Below are 20465 nucleotides of genomic sequence, written 5' to 3'. Positions count from 1 at the left end.
CTGCTTACTTACTGATGATTGAGGGAAGATTTTTCCATGGTGTATGTAACATGTTCTTATGGTCTTTCTGCTTACTTACTGATGATTGAGGGAAGACTTTTTCCATGGTGTATGTAACATGTTCTTATGGTCTTTCTGCTTACTTACTGATGATTGAGGGAAGACTTTTTCCATGGTGTATGATACATGTTCTTATGGTCTTTCTGCTTACTTACTGATGATTGAGGGAAGACTTTTTCCATGGTGTATGATACAGGTTCTTATGGTCTTTCTGCTTACTTACTGATGATTGAGGGAAGACTTTTTCCATGGTGTATGTTACATGTTGTTATGGTCTTTCTGCTTACTTACTGATGATTGAGGGAAGACTTTTTCCATGGTGTATGTAACATGTTCTTATGGTCTTTCTTTTTCCATGGTGTATGTAACATGTTCTAATGGTCTTTCTGCTTACTTACAGATGATTGAGGGAAGACTTTTTCCATGGTGTATGCTACATGTTCTTATGGTCTTTCTGCTTACTTACTGATGATTGAGGGAAGACTTTTTCCATGGTGTTTGCTACATGTTCTTATGGTCTTTCTGTTTACTTACTGATGATTGAGGGAAGACTTTTTCCATGGTGTATGCTACATGTTCTTATGGTCTTTCTGCTTACTTACTGATGATTGAGGGAAGACTTTTTCCATGGTGTATGTAACATGTTCTTATGGTCTTTCTTTTTCCATGGTGTATGTAACATGTTCTAATGGTCTTTCTGCTTACTTACAGATGATTGAGGGAAGACTTTTTCCATGGTGTATGCTACATGTTCTTATGGTCTTTCTGCTTACTTACTGATGGTTGAGGGAAGACTTTTTCCATGGTGTTTGCTACATGTTCTTATGGTCTTTCTGTTTACTTACTGATGATTGAGGGAAGACTTTTTCCATGGTGTATGCTACATGTTCTTATGGTCTTTCTGCTTACTTACTGATGATTGAGGGAAGACTTTTTCCATGGTGTATGTAACATGTTCTTATGGTCTTTCTGCTTACTTACTGATGATTGAGGGAAGACTTTTTCCATGGTGTATGTAACATGTTCTTATGGTCTTTCTGCTTACTTACTGATGATTGAGGGAAGACTTTTTCCATGGTGTATGTTACATGTTCTTATGGTCTTTCTGCTTACTTACTTATGATAGAGGGAAGACTTTTTCCATGGTTTATACTACATGTTCTTATGGTCTTTCTGCTTACTTACTGATGATTGAGGGAAGACTTTTTCCATGGTGTATGCTACATGTTCTTATGGTTTTTCTGCTTACTTACATATGATTGAGGGAAGACTTTTTCCATGGTGTATGTTACATGTTGTTATGGTCTTTCTGCTTTCTTACTGATGATTGAGGGAAGACTTTTTCCATGGTGTATGCTACATGTTCTTATGGTCTTTCTGCTTACTTACTGATGATTGAGGGAAGACTTTTTCCATGGTGTATGTAACATGTTCTTATGGTCTTTCTGCTTACTTACATATGATTGAGGGAAGACTTTTTCCATGGTGTATGTTACATGTTGTTATGGTCTTTCTGCTTACTTACTGATGATTGAGGGAAGACTTTTTCCATGGTGTTTGCTACATGTTCTTATGGTCTTTCTGCTTACTTACTGATGATTGAGGGAAGACTTTTTCCATGGTTTATGCTACATGTTCTTATGGTCTTTCTGCTTACTTACATATGATTGAGGGAAGACTTTTTCCATGGTGTATGTTACATGTTGTTATGGTCTTTCTGCTTACTTACTGATGATTGAGGGAAGACTTTTTCCATGGTGTTTGCTACATGTTCTTATGGTCTTTCTGCTTACTTACTGATGATTGAGGGAAGACTTTTTCCATGGTTTATGCTACATGTTCTTATGGTCTTTCTGCTTACTTACTGATGATTGAGGGAAGACTTCTTCCATGGTGTATGTAACATGTTCTTATGGTCTTTCTGCTTACTTACTGATGATTGAGGGAAGACTTTTTCCATGGTGTATGATACATGTTCTTATGGTCTTTCTGCTTACTTACTGATGATTGAGGGAAGACTTTTTCCATGGTGTATGATACAGGTTCTTATGGTCTTTCTGCTTACTTACTGATGATTGAGGGAAGACTTTTTCCATGGTGTATGTTACATGTTGTTATGGTCTTTCTGCTTACTTACTGATGATTGAGGGAAGACTTTTTCCATGGTGTATGTAACATGTTCTTATGGTCTTTCTTTTTCCATGGTGTATGTAACATGTTCTAATGGTCTTTCTGCTTACTTACAGATGATTGAGGGAAGACTTTTTCCATGGTGTATGCTACATGTTCTTATGGTCTTTCTGCTTACTTACTGATGATTGAGGGAAGACTTTTTCCATGGTGTTTGCTACATGTTCTTATGGTCTTTCTGTTTACTTACTGATGATTGAGGGAAGACTTTTTCCATGGTGTATGCTACATGTTCTTATGGTCTTTCTGCTTACTTACTGATGATTGAGGGAAGACTTTTTCCATGGTGTATGTAACATGTTCTTATGGTCTTTCTGCTTACTTACTGATGATTGAGGGAAGACTTTTTCCATGGTGTATGTAACATGTTCTTATGGTCTTTCTGCTTACTTACTGATGATTGAGGGAAGACTTTTTCCATGGTGTATGTTACATGTTCTTATGGTCTTTCTGCTTACTTACTTATGATAAAGGGAAGACTTTTTCCATGGTTTATGCTACATGTTCTTATGGTCTTTCTGCTTACTTACTGATGATTGAGGGAAGACTTTTTCCATGGTGTATGCTACATGTTCTTATGGTTTTTCTGCTTACTTACATATGATTGAGGGAAGACTTTTTCCATGGTCTATGTTACATGTTGTTATGGTCTTTCTGCTTTCTTACTGATGATTGAGGGAAGACTTTTTCCATGGTGTATGCTACATGTTCTTATGGTCTTTCTGCTTACTTACTGATGATTGAGGGAAGACTTTTTATATGGTTTATGCTACATGTTCTTATGGTCTTTCTGCTTACTTACTGATGATTGAGGGAAGACTTTTTCCATGGTGTATGCTACATGTTCTTATGGTCTTTCTGCTGACTTACTGATGATTGAGGGAAGACTTTTTCCATGGTGTATGTAACATGTTATTATAGTCTTTCTGCTTACTTACTGATGATTGAAGGAAGACTTTTTCCATGGTGTATGTAACATGTTCTTATGGTCTTTCTGCTTACTTACTGATGGTTGAGGAAAGACTTTTTCCATGGTGTATGTTACATGTTCTTATGGTCTTTCTGCTTACTTACTGATGATTGAGGGAAGACCTTTTCCATGGTGTATGTAACTGGTTCTTATGGTCTTTCTGCTTACTTACTGATGATTGAGGGAAGACTTTTTCCATGGTGTATGCTACATGTTCTTATGGTCTTTCTGCTTACTTACTGATGATTGAGGGAAGACTTTTTCCATGGTTTATGCTACATGTTCTTATGGTCTTTCTGCTTACTTACTGATGATTGAGGGAAGACTTTTTCCATGGTGTATGTAACATGTTCTTATGGTCTTTCTTTTTCCATGGTGTATGTAACATGTTATTATGGTCTTTCTGCTTACTTACTGATGATTGAGGGAAGACTTTCTCCATGGTGTATGTTACATGTTGTTATGGTCTTTCTGCTTACTTACTTATGATTGAGGGAAGACTTTTTCTATGGTTTATGTTACATGTTCTTATGGTCTTTCTGCTTACTTACTGATCATTGAGGGAAGACTTTTTCCTTGGTTTATGCTACATGTTCTTTTGGTCTTTCTGCTTACTTACTGATGATTGAGGGAAGACTTTTTCCATGGTGTATGTAACATGTTCTTATGGTCTTTCTGCTTACTTACTGATGATTGAGGGAAGACTTTTTCCATGGTTTATGCTACATGTTCTTATGGTCTTTCTGCTTACTTACTGATGATTGAGGGAAGACTTTTTCCTTGGTTTATGCTACATGTTCTTATGGTCTTTCTGCTTACTTACTGATGATTGAGGGAAGACTTTTTCCATGGTTTATGCTACATGTTGATTGAGGGAAGACATTTTTCCATGGTGTATGCTACATGTTCTTATGGTCTTTCTGCTTACTTACTGATGATTGAGGGAAGACTTTTTCCATGGTGTATGCTACATGTTCTTATGGTCTTTCTGCTTACTTACTGATGATTGAGGGAAGACTTTTTCCATGGTGTATGCTACATGTTCTTATGGTCTTTCTGCTTACTTACTGATGATTGAGGGAAGACTTTTTCCATGGTGTATGCTACATGTTCTTATGGTCTTTCTGCTTACTTACTGATGATTGAGGGAAGACTTTTTCCATGGTGTATGCTACATGTTCTTATGGTCTTTCTGCTTACTTACTGATGATTGAGGGAAGACTTTTTCCATGGTTTATGCTACATGTTCTTATGGTCTTTCTGCTTACTTACTGATGATTGAGGGAAGACTTTTTCCATGGTTTATGCTACATGTTTTTATGGTCTTTCTGCTTACTTACTGATGATTGAGGGAAGACTTTTTCCATGGTGTATGTAACATGTTATTATGGTCTTTCTGCTTACTTACTGATGATTGAGGGAAGACTTTTTCCATGGTGTATGTAACATGTTATTATGGTCTTTCTGCTTACTTACTGATGATTGAGGGAAGACTTTTTCCATGGTGTATGTTACATGTTCTTATGGTCTTTTTGCTTACTTACTGATGATTGAGGGAAGACTTTTTCCATGGTGTATGTAACATGTTCTTATGGTCTTTCTGCTTACTTACTGATGATTGAGGGAAGACTTTTTCCATGGTGTATGTTACATGTTCTTATGGATTTATGCTGACTGACTGATGGTTGAGGAAAGACTGTTTTTTCATGCTGTATGTTACATGATTTGATGGTGATTATGCGGACTTACTGAGGGTTGAGAGGAAGACTGTTTTTTCATGCTGTATGTTACATGATTTGGTGGTGATTATGCGGACTTACTGAGGGTTGAGAGGAAGACTGTTTTTTCATGCTGTATGTTACATGATTTGATGCATGGTGATTATGCAGACTTACTGAGGGTTGAGAGGAAGACTGTTTTTCCATGGTGTATGTTACATGTTCTGGTGGTTTTTCTGCTGACTTACTGATAATTGAAAGGACACCTGTTTTTCATGGTGTATGTTAAACGTTCTGATTGTGTTTATGCAGAATTACTGACAGTTGAGGAAAGACTTTTTCCATGGTGTATATTACATGTTCTGATTGACTTTATGCTGACTGACGGTTGAGAGGACAATTTTTTTCCATGGTGTATGTTACAGGTTCTAATGGTGTTTAACAGTACTTACTGAAGGTTGTGAGAACAACTGTTTATCCATGTTGTATGATATATGTTCAGATGGTTTTAAAGCCTAAAATATAAACATTCAAACATTAATCCCTACTCACTATCACATGTCTCACATGATGATACATGATTTACACATACTTTGACAGTTTCTTTATGATCAAAGCAAAACTTTCCCTTCTGTGTTTATTTTTGTCAATGTATCCTTATTCACTATAAAGTTCTACAAAGGAGTAGGTCCGGTAAGGGCCGATTTTGGCCTCAAATTTTAAGTTCATCTGATGAAAGATTTTAGACACTTTTTAAACACTTAAGTGTCTATTTCAGTTGATTCAATTAGTTTATGTGAAAGATTTTAACAGATTTACTTATTAAAAACGCTCCGATTCTAATTTAAATATGAAAATTCTATCAAGTATGCCAAAAATGTCACTTTTCAGATGGTTTACCCCATATCTTTAGAAAACTTTGATGGATTATATCCCACATGAAAACATGGATGGATATCCCATATCCTTAGAAAACATTAATGGATATCCTATATCCTTTAAAAACATGGACGGATATCCCATATCCTTAGAAAACATTTATGGATATCCTATATTCTTTAAAAACATGGATGGATATCCCATATCCTTAGAAAACATTAATGGATATCCTCTAATAAGCTTAATTCCATTCTCAATTTTATTAAGTTATCTACGAACAGGTGGTATCACTATAAAGGAACTGAACATGTGTAACATAGTTTTGCATAACTGGATGAAGATAAATGGCTGCCATATATCAAGAAGGTATGTCTTGTAGCTGCTGAAAGTATAGGCTTTTAAGAGCTTATGTCCCTCTCCTAGGTCTATGTAACAATTCAAAAAGTTAAAGACAGATGCAAAGCAAGCCTTCCAAAACGGTCATATATTCCAGACAATTGTATAATGTCCGGTAAAAGTCTGGCTGGGCAAAGCATGAAACGGTCATCCTCTCCAGTTTACAAGGCTTTCTTAAAAGATCATTTTAACATGATTCATGATCTTTTTGACCCAACCTTATGCCTTTAACAGCCACACATTTCCCGTCATAAAAGTGACATGATGATTAATTACTATCAAAACAACCCCTACTTCAATACTTTCTAATTTTAATCAAGGCTAATTAGTTGTTGGACAGCTGAAATCTACCTGTTCAGGTGAGAGGTAAACTATTTTCAGTACCAGACATTGTATAATTGATAGGTCTATTTAAAGTTATTTATTTACATTTCAGTGGTTTGTATCTAATTGATTTAAAATGATTTAGTCTGAAAGAATAAAATTATAAAAAAATACGTTTATAAACATGATTTGATGAAAAATTTATAAAGGTTTTAATGAAAAATCTTCAGAACTAGGTTGTATGAACTGGAACACGTGTGCACAGGTGAGAAATTTAATTATGCATCCTACATTTCTTCAAAAATGCTAAAATTATCATTGATACCTGTATCTAACATTCATTTCAAGTATTTTGTTGAAGAAATAACGTGGAAAGAGCTTCTTCACTCAGTTGTGCTTTGTAAACGTACACGGATCTTACATATCAGTTTTTGGTCCATGATTTACCATTGTCAAGTCAACATCCGGTTTTAGGAAAAAGTTATTTTAAAAGCGAAAGTAAAGTGTTTTACAACATCATTTTGCACAAATAAAGAGTCTAAGGCAGATATGAGCATGCTGATGTGCACACCTTGAATGATGTGCTGCAAATTTAACAGTTTACATCAGAGCATCAAATTCATATCAAAATAAAGTTTAATATCGTTTTTTTTAAATCTAATGCCAATCATTTGGATTGCCATCTAAAAGCCATAATTGCCTTTTCTGACTTAGTCTTATGGGAGTAAAATCGGGATCTAATATAAAATGTCCAGCTGGCTCAAATATTTTTTAGAAGCCCTATTGCAAAGTGATAAGAAAGATTTAACTTGTCCATTTGAGACATGTGAACTAAAAATGGGATGAAAACTATATAAAAATGCTACTTTTAGAATGATATTTTAATGATACAAGCTTTTTTTTAAATAAGGCAGAAAAACATCAAAAATACAATATTAACATATCACACAGGTTGGCATAATCAGATGTTGCTTGACGCCATAGACCTACCGGATTAGGAAAATGTGACAGGGAGTGGAGGCATAATAAAATAGGAAGCTACTGTTATCAGTGAAAAATATAAACTGATGTCCTTATTTTTATGAATCCCATATAAAAAATCACATGGCTAAAACAACTTTTTATCTTGTATCATAGAAATGAAAAGTGAAGAGAACAACTTTCACTGATTTACAGTCAAAATATTGGTAATTATTCAAAAGTAGATTATTCAAAAGTAGATTTGTGTTTTGTCTCCTAATAATGTAAGCAGAAAATATGGAAGATTTTGGTTGAAAGAAAACCAATATCATGTCTTCAACTTCATGTTCTGAAGAATAATCTTTGCAAGTTTGGTTAAATTTTGTCATTCTTTTTTCAGTACTTGAGAATTAACAATGTGTGACAAGGAGAATGATAAACAATCACTAAAGTGGTCACTATTTATTGCTCAAGCTACAATACATGGAAACACATGGTATTTCATCACTCTGAAGGGTGCCACAGGCAGAACAGAAACTGCTTAAACACTAGGTTTAACCTGGCATTTGTGTTGCTTTATCTTTAGTTTTCCATGTAATATTTTATCTTTTCATTGTTTTTCATCTTTTGCTGTGGTATTGTCAGTTTAATTCAGTGATTATGAGTTTTGAATATTCCTTTGATATTTTCAAACTCTTTTCTTTTATTAACAGGAGAAGCAGAATCAAATTTTGAACAAGGATATGAAAGAAACCAAAAGTGACCAACAATAAACCTGAAAATCTTCCCAAGATGAAATACTTGAAATAATACTTGTATCTTACCTGTATTTGTTTCCTGAGATTGTCCTGTCTGTTTAGTCTTCTGCCTCCCCGTCGAGGACCCCTGTAAAAATGATTACATAGTACAGCTATGGTGTCTTTAAATAATCAAGATTGGCCAGCTGAAGGACGCCTCCCTGGTGCGGAAATTTCTTGCTGCATTGAAGACCTGTTGGTGACCTTCTGCTGTTGTCTGCTCTTTGGTTGGGTTGTTGTCTCTTTGACACATTCCCCATTTCCATTCTCAATTTTATAAATTGATTACATAGTATACACTACAGCTTGGGTGGATTTTGCTTTGTCCACCGGCCCACCATGGGAGTGGGCACCGGGTGGGCAAAATTTCTACCTTGTCCACTCTGCCCACCTGTAGGAGTGGGCATTCAATTTCTTTTGTATCATCAAAAGACTTGCAAGTACAATCACTTGAAAAAAGTAGATAAGCATTTTTAATCAATATTTTTACAAAAAAGATATTATAGCTAGAGTTGGCACGGGTGGACTGCCCACAGTGGGCAGGTGGAAAAAGCAAAATCCACACAGGCTGTTGTGTAGCTTTGGTATCTTTAAATGTCAAATTGATTACATAGTATAGCTTTGATGGTCACATAAACCTTGTGTTTAAATTTCATAAATTTCTATTTACTTATACTAAAGTTATTGTGCAAAAACCAGGGAAAAATGCTTATTTGTGCCCCTTTTTGGCCCCTAATTCCTAAGACCAAAACCCCCAAAATCAATCCCAACCTTCCTTTAGTGGTCATAAACCTTGTGTTAAAATTTTATTGATTTCTATTTACTTATACTAAAGTTATTATCAGGAAATCATCCGTCTTCCAATAACAACCTGATACCAATATACGACCAAAATTATTGTAATTTTGACAGTTGTATCAAAACTGTTCAAGTGTTTTCTTGTCAATATAATAATTACCCCTTCAGAAGTGAATTTAACCCTGAGTGATTACTTCTTTAATTACCGTTCAACTGTTGTATTGTCTACATTGACTGTTAGTATTCCATCATCCACATCCACTTCAGCTGCTTTTCTCCATCTGAATAGGTAAGAAAAATAAGTTAAGATGTATGCGAGATATTTGTATCTTATACATTTTGCAAGGCAGCTACATATTAACTAACCATAGAAGACATTATAAGGCCGTTAGTTTTCTCGTTTGAATTGTTTTACATTGTCTTATCGGGGCCTTTTATAGCTGACTATGCAGTATGGGCTTTGCTCATTGTTGAAGGCCGTACAGTGACCTATAGTTGTTAATGTCTGTGTCATTTTGGTCTTTTGTGGATAGTTGTCTCATTGGCAATCATACCACATCTTCTTTTTTATATATTATGTTTGTGTATTATTAACTATTATGCTTGTGTATTAACCATACTGGACATTATGTTAGTGTACTAACTATGGGAGACATTATGTTTAAGTATTAACAATTATGTTAGTGTAATTACTATAGGAGTCATTATGTTTAAGTATTAACCATTACTAGAACACACCCATGATATTGCGGGTCTGTGACTGAATTAAAGTATATTCATATTTACAAGAAGTTTACTTTATTTGAATTGCTTCCTTCCAGGAAGCAATTCCCCCGACATATTTTCCGTATGCAAAGTGACCTCAGTGTGACCCATCTCGTAAAAATCCGGTGATCGCAATACGCATGGATGTCCTTAAAATAAACTATTATCTGAATTTACATGTTAAACACGTGCTCAATTTCCATGCTTTTTTGTTGATTTTTTGTTGATTGTTGACAAACAGGTGACAATCATTAAACTTCAGCTTCAAAACACAAACTTTAATTACCTGCCATATTTTCACAACAACACTGACCGATTGAAAAAAAAATTGACGATTATACGAAATTTATGCTAAAAAAATTGAAAAATTCTTGAACAGAAGACTAAGTTTATGATGTTTGTATGCATTGGTTCAAGAATTGGAAGAACATTATTTTTCACCGGTCACTCGTTTCTTATGACTTTAAGTATTGGTATTGTCATCACGATTATAAGATACACAGGAATGGAGTATTTTCTAATCAACAGCATTGTCCTATATTAGTTATAAATAAAGTTGGATTCATTGATTCGCTGTTTTACGTCATGCCCGCTAACTTTAAGTCCAGATTTTTAGTATTCGTATTGTTATCTTAGAAAGTCTTACTGATTAAAATACTACAATAGGGAACAATTTGACAATGATTTATTTTAGTAGTGTCAACCCTGTGATTATGACCCGTGTATATAGCAAAATCCTAAATACACCGTTTGGTGGTGCGCCTGTCAGATGTGGAAAGTACAGATAAGGTAATAGGTAACAGGTGAATATACTATTGGTTTCGGTATCGGTATCGGATTCGACCCGGAACTTGTTAATTATTGGCAATATTAATTATGTGGAAAATAATAGGGTCTTGATTGGTGTAATTTTTAATCTACACCATTGTCCTATATTAGCTATATATAAAGTTGAATTCTTTGATTTGTCGTTTTTTACCCGATGATGGCTGACAAATTGGACCTTGTTATTTTAGTATTATAGATGTTTGTGTATTAAAGGGGCACTAGCTGTCAAATTCATGGTCACCGATTTGACTCAAATTCTCATATTTGATTTATGACAATGTAAAACATTTATCCAAACTATCAGAAGTCTAAAATAAACAATTTACAGGGCATGGGGTAGATAATATATAGGTTCGTTTCGTGTATTTTAGTCCAGACGCCATCTAATTAACTATTAATTTGACCTCAGATGACCAGTCTGCACGGTTAGCCACTAGTCCAATGCCCCAGACTAGTAAAATTTCATTCGGACTTGTAAGTTTTTGCAAAATTTTGTTTGACCTAATAAGAAAAATGTCAGAACATTGGTCTTCGGACTAGTAGTTGAAAAAGTTTTTGGTGCAGACTGGATGACCATATAAGCGATGTAAACATAAATAAAGATATGACTTGATTAAACCAACACCTGCAATTGAATTTTAATAGGTCTGTTTGATTTTATTTTATAGATTAAAAATAGATGTTTCTCATTGTTTTCAACCGTATAAGAATGATTTTATGTACATCGAATTAGTAATCGAATGATTTACCGTAGTTTCACTTTCATTGTTGACATTCTTTTTCTTTAAATAACCAGTACACGTACAATGCATGCGTTGTCAAGCTAGGGGTTAAATTGAAGTTCATATGAATACAGATTTAAAGAGGTCGACTCATTCACTTGCAAGTGAATTACTAATTATCAATGCTTCTTGGCGTAATTTGACAAAATTGAACTTTTTTGGCTGCAAAAAGCAAATTGTTATTTCACTATTTCACCTTCATTATTGATTGAACAGAAAAAAATCAAACTTTTGATTTTTTATATATCTCGTAGCTAGTGCCCCTTTAACTATAGGAGACATTATGTTTAAGTATTAACCATTATGTTTGTGTACTATTAACCATTATGTTTGTGTACTATTAACCATTATGTTTGTGTACTATCCATACTAGACATTATGTTTGTGTACTATTAACCATATTAACCATTATGTTTGTGTATTATTAACCATTATGTTTGTGTACTATTAACCATTATGTTTGTGTACTATTAACCATTATGTTTGTGTACTATTAACCATTATGTTTGTGTACTATTAACCATTATGTTTGTGTACTAATCATACTAGACATTATGTTTGTGTACTATTAACCATTATGTTTGTGTACTATTAACCATTATGTTTGTGTATTTTTAACCATTATGTTTGTGTTCTATTAACCATTATGTTTGTGTACTAACCATACTAGACATTATGTTCTTGATGTAAGTGTTTTAACCATAGAAGACATATTTTACATACCTTCTTCTTTTTTTAATTGGAGGTTGCTCATTCTGCAAATAAAATATAATAATTTAGAATAAGTAATAATTTGTTTTATAAAACTAATTTTGTATGAATGGAGTGCAATGTTTCCTAACCAGAACATTTAATTTAGAATGAACCTTTACTGACATATGTATAACATTTACTAATAAAAGAACCTTTGTGAGCACGCTCACATACCCCACGTCCCCACATTGTCATTGGAGAAATTAAATAAGTACTGTAAATTCAGAAATTATTGCGATGTTTTCATTATTGCTAAAGTTGCGACAGGGTTAAAATCGCAATAATTTAAACTCGCATTTTGAAATTTAGTATATAACTTTAATAAGATTTTTCTCAATATCGCAAAAATTAAAATCGCATATTAGTCTATAATGACAAAATCGCAATAATAAATGAACGCAATAATTTCTGAATTTACAGTATAAGAAAAAATATTAAATAATAATTTCCTGTCAATATACATAGTATGTCCTTATTATCTACAAAATTTCATGAAATTATGTTGTGTGTTTTCAGAGGAGTTGAGATGACAAACTGTTGCAGAAGTACATTGAAACAAATAAGTTCAAAGGGGCATAACTCCTAGAAAAAAAATTGAATCGCAATTTCCCGTCGATATGCACAACTACATAGTATGTCCTTATTATCTGAAAAGGTTTCGTGAAATTCTGTTGTGTGGTTTGAGAGGAGTTGCGATGACAAACTGTTGCAGTAGTACATTAAAGTAAATAAGTTCAAAGGGGCGTAACTCCTAGAAAAAAAATTGAATCGCAATTTCCCGTCGATATGCAAAACTACATAGTATGTCCTTATTATCTGAAAAGGTTTCGTGAAATTCTGTTGTGTGGTTTGAGAGGAGTTGCGATGACAAACTGTTGCAGTAGTACATTAAAGTAAATAAGTTCAAAGGGGCGTAACTCCTAGAAAAAAAATTGAATCGCAATTTCCCGTCGATATGCACAACTACATAGTATGTCCTTATTATCTGAAAAGGTTTCGTGAAATTCTGTTGTGTGGTTTGAGAGGAGTTGCGATGACAAGAAACAGGACTGACGGACTGACGGACTGACGGACGGACTGACGGGTCAAAAACATTATACCCTCCGCAACTTCGTTGCATGGGGTATTATAATAACTACCCTATGCATTGATACATACCAGAGATGTCATAGATGTAGTTAAACTGTTTTTCCGTTTAAATCCAACAATCTGCTGTCTTTGGTTTTGTTGCTGATTAATTTTCTGAAGTGTTTGCCTTGCTTTTTTTAGTGCTTTCAAAGCTTCTGTCTTTTTCTTGGATAAATTCTGTATATTATTATTAATGTTATTCCTAACTCCTCCCTGTAAACGCCCTCTTCCACGTCTAGAATCGTGCTGGTAGAATCCTTGCTGTATACTTTGCCTTGGGATTTGTCCTTGTTGTATTTGTCTATTTTGACGTTGGTTTTGTCCTTGACCTTGTTGCATTTGTCTATTTTGGCGTTGGTTTTGTCCTTGACCTTGTTGTATTTGTCTATTTTGACGTTGGTTTTGTCCTTGACCTTGTTGTCTTTGTCTATTTTGTAAGCCTATTCTATTTTGTCTTGGACTCTGATTTGGTATAACTTGTCTATTTTGACCTTTTCTGTTTTGTTGCTGCCATGAATTTTGTGAGTAATAACGCTGCTGTCCTTGTCGATTTTGCTGTTGATTCTGTTGCTGTCCAGACTTCTAAACATGAAAGATGAATTAACATTAATTTTTATATACCTAGTAGATATGTTAGGGTTAGTATAGCATGTATAGATAGTATACCTGTGTAATACAATCAGCCATCCCTGATAAATTAGATTTCAGTCACATTTGTAAAGGCTTAATCAAACCCCTTATACATTTTATCCTTTTGGTTTAATCAGCTCTTAAAAATCTTGGATTTTCAAATAATTTTACTTTGAGCATCACTGACAAAACATTTATTCATGTCAAGATGCAGTCAAATTGGTACTTTTATATAATTAGTGTTTGCAAACCAAAAAAATCCAGCAATTTTTCCATTCATAAATGAGCATACATGTAGCTCTAGAATGGTATATACATGTAGGTGACACAGTACAGTTTCTGATGAGATGTGTCCATTTTCAACTATTATATTATTGATGTACAAAATATTACTGCTTATCCAATTTTGAAAAAACAGACATTTCCCATTTTCTTTGATAAGATTATTTCCCCAGTTAAGGCCACGGTTTTTTTATTTCTTGGTTTACGGATCCGCCGACCCGATTATGCCGATTTTCAGAATAAATATAAAATTAACTTTTCATGCTTTTTTATTCCCGCCGACCCTTATCAATGCAGTATCCCTGAAAAATAATTAAAATTTCTTTTTTTATAAAATAAAATGCATTAATCATTAACAAAGTTGATAACACTTTCTGTTGTGAAAAATAAAACTTCCAATTTACGTTTCTAAAAATAGACAAATCAATTATAACTGTCTTTTGCGCAAATAATTTTGCGGAACGAAACCTGTGTTGAAAACCTATTACAAAAATAAGTTCGTTTCCCTTATTTGTCATCAGTCCGTAAGATGCATCATCTCAGAGAAATAGACTTGTTCAAATGTTGACAGGTGGAATAACATCAATTAAAGTACTGAATATTAACAAATCATTTGAAATTTTCTTGTTTCATTATTATCAATCATTGGGATAATCAAAGAGCAGAATGCTCTGAGGGATACGATTGCCATATAGTTTTCATTGACACATGTATAGCAGTTCTGCCAACTTTTCATTAAGCAAATTCGTGAGATTTGGCCAAAATTGAAAAGATCAAAGAGGAAAAACATAAAATCCAAGAATACTGCTGCAAAAAAGCATGAACATGCGTGAGTCTCACTCATTTTTGACAGCCCTGGCATTGAAGGCATAAAACTTTGCTCAGTGCTTGGAGCACAAAAATCATGCTCAAAACAAGAAATTAAGCAATTTCATTGGTTGATTTTCGGGTATGAGTACAAAAAACTGACTTGAAAAATTTATGACCGCAAGTCCTGGTACAGCTGGAAAGTATTATTTCAGTCAAAACTAATTCAACTGCACATGCAAATGTAATAATCTGAGTAGTCACTCAACTTTAAAAATGAATCCGGGTCCGCACCCTATCACGTTCGCTCCCATTCACTTTCGCACCCTAAACGTTCGCACCCAATTTTTATTGGTTTGGGGTTTATAATAACTTTGTAATCAAGTTTTGGCAAGTGTATTCCTATAAGTATGTGTATTTGTTGTCATTGTCACACAATAAAGTAAGACAACTTTTTTGTTTGTGCATAATAAACCTTATAAATCATATTTCGGTTAGTGTATTACTATATATCTTTATTTCATTTCTTCAAAATAAAGTGAGATTCTGACCGGTTTTTTTTGTGTTGAATAAATTGATCATATTTTGGAAAGTGCTTTTATTTTTTGTTCCATAGTTTTGGATCAATGGGGCAAAGCTATAAAAAAAAAAAACAATTATCTTGTGTGTTTTTCATTTAAAATCTTCAATGTTTTACTTATACCAAGCTAAATACATGCAGTATTTACATCAAAGCAATTTAAAACAACAATCACGATTTTCTAATTATTCAACGATTTAGGTGTTGCGGACTTTGTGTGCGAACGTGCGAGGTGCGAACGTGAAGGGTGCAAAAATGTATTGGGCGCGAACGGACCTGATACCTTTAAGAATAGCCAATCCCGTATACAAGTGTACGAGCAATGTACTTATTGTGTTTTATTTGTGTACTATCGATTCCAAGTTTACTTTCCACAGAAGTCACTGAGAGCTCAAACTGAGAGTGAGAGAAGGTATTTCACTTCGTATCTTATCACCGTTAATTCTAGGAGGAACCCCATTTCTAACTCTTTTTAAAAATATTAATTTCCGTTGGGTCAGTGGGCATGACTCCTTTCCGTACACACTCCTCTGTTTAAATTGAGATCGTTCTTAATATAATACGACGTTTATCGACATCGAACAAGTTAATTTTTCTTGACTGTCCGAGTCGTATATTGTATTTCGATTTTGACGGGAAATACTTTCGGAAGGGAGACAACTCGAAACGAAAATATGGAAGACTCCATTTCGGCTGAAGGGGTGTTATAATATAGGTAAAACTACATTGATTTTAATTTTCAAATGATGCATGTGATTTTAAATTATGCAACAACAATATCAAACCCTCAATAGCAGACGGACATAAAGAGAATCCCATGAGTTTCAAATTAATTAATAAGCGGGGAATTCAGAGCAACTACTCAATCTGATACCCCTTGAAATAAAGAAAACTATACGCATGCGCATTAATACATAAACAAACCTTGCGATTTGAAACAAGAACGTTTATTGAATGATATGACGAATGGGTCTCCATTTCTTTATGAGAGTACAGCATCAGTTTCATAATGGTAAAATATAGAAAAACTTCACTTCAGTTCTTTTATGACAGAAATAGAATAATCGGACTCTCGCATTTATCAATACTGGGGAATTCCCTCTGACGTGTTTCTAAATTTATAAAAACACTAAATATAAATACTGCTTAATTCTGATTTTCCGTGTTGTTAAAAACATGCATATAAGTCAAGGGAAATATCAAACATAAAGGTTATGAGAAGAACTTTACAGGAAAGTTGTTAATGTTCAATCCTTTTGCTTGTTTTTACCTTTTAAAGCAAGACAATTATAAGAATCTGAGATGTTTCTGAATGTTTAGAATAAAACGGTTGACGTGAGGGAATGAGCCCTGAGTCAACGGTAAAAGTCTACAGATTGCTTGAAAGCAATCGTATCCCAAAAACCGGATTGCATGACAACTGATTAACCCGATATTGTCGTTTTTCCAGTGGACGAGTCTATTACGTTTTTCGACACATGTGTTGAAACTTATTTTTGTATGACGTTTTTACATTTTTTTTTCTTTATCAGTTTTTGTAACTGAAGATCATTATTTACCAAGTTTTCTGGAATTGATTGAGAGCTACGGGAATCTGTTTTTCTTGTTTGTGAAATGACGATTTAATTTGGTCTTTGTCCGTGCAACCCCTCTTTTTTACAGGAAGTTATTAAACGATATTCTGCGATGTTCATGATCACTGATCAATAATATTTCATCGAACGAAATTTTAAGAAATGATTACAAAACAGCAAATAAGACAAACATTTTGTTAAGTAATGTGAAATATATATTTATTTTGCATATTTTTCTGTTTTGAAAGATATTTTTTTTTCTTTTTTTTTCCGACCGACCGACCCGACTTTTTTATGAGAAAAATCCGTAAACCAACAAATTAAAAAACCGTGGCCTAAGTTGTTTTCTAACTTCAAGAAAGTTTTTTGGAGTGAAAGTTTGGCCTCCTTTTACTTCTACCCAAGTTTTAATTAATTGTTTATAGTATTCAGGCAAGGATTTATAATCTATTTTATTAAGCAAATTAACATTTGTTGAATAAAAGAAAATCTTTCCCAAATTCATTAAAATAAAATCTTGGAATAATTTTCCAGTTATCGTTTTCGTTTTTTATTAGTTTTGAAACCCATCTGATTTGCAAGGATTTTATATAGGAATCTAAATCAATCATTTGTAATCCTCCATCAAGATATGGTTTACATAATATAGAGCGTTTAACTCTTTCTTTTTTCCACTCCATATAAAATTATATATTAAATTTTTGAACTTTTGTTTTATTTCATGTGTTAAAATATACTCTGTCACAATATCATACATGATGCAGTGTTTGTTAGGTTTGGTAAAATTAGGGACTTTACTACAGTAATTTTTCCTAATAATGTTAAAGTTCGTTTGTTCCATCCCTGAATCAATTTTTCACATTTATCCATTTGTTTCTCTGTGTTTAATTTTTGACAACCAGAACATCACACATTCTTAATATGTAAGTCCTCACTATGGAAATAAGCTATAAGTATTCAGTTTACCTTTTGTCTATTAAGTGGACTCACTCCTGATAACTGTCTTTGAAAAGCTTTAGCACCCATGTTTCTCTTTATTCCTCTTAAATTTCTTTGCCCTCTGCCTCCTTTCTGTACTCCTCCATATCTTGTCCCTCGGAGTCCATCATCTTGTCTGTTTCCTCCTCTGCCCCCTCTCCCACCACGTCCTTGATTTCTACCACCTCTACCACCTCTCCTTGAATGACTGGAAAGTTTTATGATATCATCTGCAATAAAATGAAAGTTAACATTCATGTTTACATTTTATAAAAACCACCAAATAGGTTATCAAATTTATTTTCAAAAAAGTTCAGCCCAGTCAGCCTTAAAAGTTTTTCACAAAGTTAACAGACTAACCATGCTCACAAACAGTGGTAAAGTTAACAGACTAACCACGCTCAAAAACAGTGGCAAAGTTAACAGACTAACCATGCTCACAAACAGTGGCAACGTTAACAGACTAACCATGCTCAAAAACAGTGGCAACGTTAACAGACTAACCATGCTCAAAAACAGTGGCAAAGTTAACAGACTAACCATGCTCAAAAACAGTGGCAAAGTTAACAGACTAACCATGCTCAAAAACAGTGGCAAAGTTAACAGACTAACCATGCTCAAAAACAGTGGCAAAGTTAACAGACTAACCATGCTCACAAACAGTGGCAAAGTTAACAGACTAACCATGCTCAAAAACAGTGGCAAAGTTAACAGACTAACCATGCTCACAAACAGTGGTAAAGTTAACAGACTAACCATGTTCAAAAAACATATTTTTTACTGACTTATTTCTACTTACGTGTACTTGAGCTTTAAGATTTTCTCGTTCATTAACATGTATCATTAATTTACAATTTTTATAAAAGTAATGATTCAAAACACTTACACTATAAAAACCTTCCATTTTTAAGGGTTGTTGCTGATCAACGTGGGGACTTCTATAATAACTACCTGTACCCTTTTTTTTTTGGGGGGGGGGGGGGAGAGAGAGTAAGAAATGCACCATTTTTGGGGAAATTGGAAAGATTTGAATAAGAATTAGTTTTACTAAAATTTGAATTTGAAGACTGTTCTTAATATCATTGATCAGACAAGTCATAACAGCTCTTTATTTTAATTTTCAAAGGTCTATATATATATATATTTCTTTCCTTTAAACCCTTGGACATATTTACACATCTTCCTTTTTTTTTATTGCTGACCTCTTGAGCTATTTTTGCAGTTAATACACATACTATTTTGAATTGTTAGACATTTTCAAACAGAAAGGACCTTTTTGGGAGGGGAAAAAAACGGAAAAAATTATGGTACTTAATATATAATAAATATAATTTCATACGGTTGAACGTAGTGAATTAGAGTGAAATTATTTTCTCTTGTCTTTTCATGATGTATACATGTATATAGGTGTCGTACCTATCGTGTGGTCAGTTTCCCACCGAAACGGGGGTTTCAGACATTCAGCACAACAGCGCCAATGTGATCGGTCCTCTTTTAAACACTTGGTAAATTCTAATTTATTCAATTAGTCCCCCCTTTTTTAATTATTTATAAGATATATAGGATTGATATGACTGGAGGGTTGTTTTTCTTTTTGGTAACATTTTGTGTGAAGTATATAGTTGTGTGTTGTGTATAATATATATGATGATTCTAATCAGAAACCCAGATCTTAAAATCGCTTCAATAATTTATCAAAATAACATGAATACAAAATTTATGTACATTACTACACTACCAATAATTTACCTATACTTTTTTGGTACATTTCTACCCTCGTGCATATCAGTACTGTTAGGAAAGACTGAAAACTTATAATGTTATACTTTCAATGAAATCAGTACTGATTTTGTCAGTACTGTTTTAGTACTGATTTTGACAGTACTGTTTTAGTACTGATTTTGACAGTACTGTTTCAGTACTGATTTTGACAGTACTGTTTTAGTACTGATTTTGACAGTACTGTTTCAGTACTGATTTTGACAGTACTGTTTCAGTACTGATTTTGTCAGTACTGTTTCAGTACTGATTTTGACAGTACTGTTTCAGTACTGAGTTTGTCAGTACTGTTTCAGTACTGATTTTGTCAGTACTGTTTCAGTACTGATGTTGACAGTACTATTTCGGTATTGTTATTTTCAGTACTGTTTCAGTAGATTTGGTGTTGTTAATCTTTTTAACTTGAATGTGTATTGTTTCAAAAAATATTTGGAACTGAAAACTTTTAAACTCGGTAAGTATAGTATGCTACATTGTATATAATAAT

At 33.7% G+C, this 20465-nt stretch overlaps 1 protein-coding gene across 4 annotated transcripts in view; it reads right to left on the bottom strand.

The window, feature by feature from the left end:
* Nucleotides 1-20465, bottom strand: part of LOC139518129 (uncharacterized) — a 41736-nt gene that overhangs the window by 5672 nt on the left and 15599 nt on the right. Inside the window, exons 2-8 of one of the 4 annotated variants that reach the window (XM_071309816.1) lie at nucleotides 18188-18429; nucleotides 13720-13930; nucleotides 13379-13677; nucleotides 12191-12222; nucleotides 9299-9373; nucleotides 8322-8382; nucleotides 5391-5453 (exon numbers count right to left, since the gene is read on the bottom strand). In XM_071309816.1, coding sequence (XP_071165917.1) covers nucleotides 5391-5453; nucleotides 8322-8382; nucleotides 9299-9373; nucleotides 12191-12222; nucleotides 13379-13677; nucleotides 13720-13930; nucleotides 18188-18429 — 983 coding nt within the window. Of the gene's footprint in view, nucleotides 1-5390; nucleotides 5454-8321; nucleotides 8383-9298; nucleotides 9374-12190; nucleotides 12223-13378; nucleotides 13931-18187; nucleotides 18430-20465 lie in introns of all 4 variants that reach the window. The other 3 variants (XM_071309817.1, XM_071309818.1, XM_071309815.1) reach the window with 3 other exon arrangements.

This window comes from Mytilus edulis, chromosome 3 (assembly GCF_963676685.1).
Source record: "Mytilus edulis chromosome 3, xbMytEdul2.2, whole genome shotgun sequence".
Classification (NCBI taxonomy): domain Eukaryota; kingdom Metazoa; phylum Mollusca; class Bivalvia; order Mytilida; family Mytilidae; genus Mytilus; species Mytilus edulis.
Note: the sequence above shows the minus strand (reverse complement) of the source record. Positions and strands in the feature narration are given on the sequence as shown.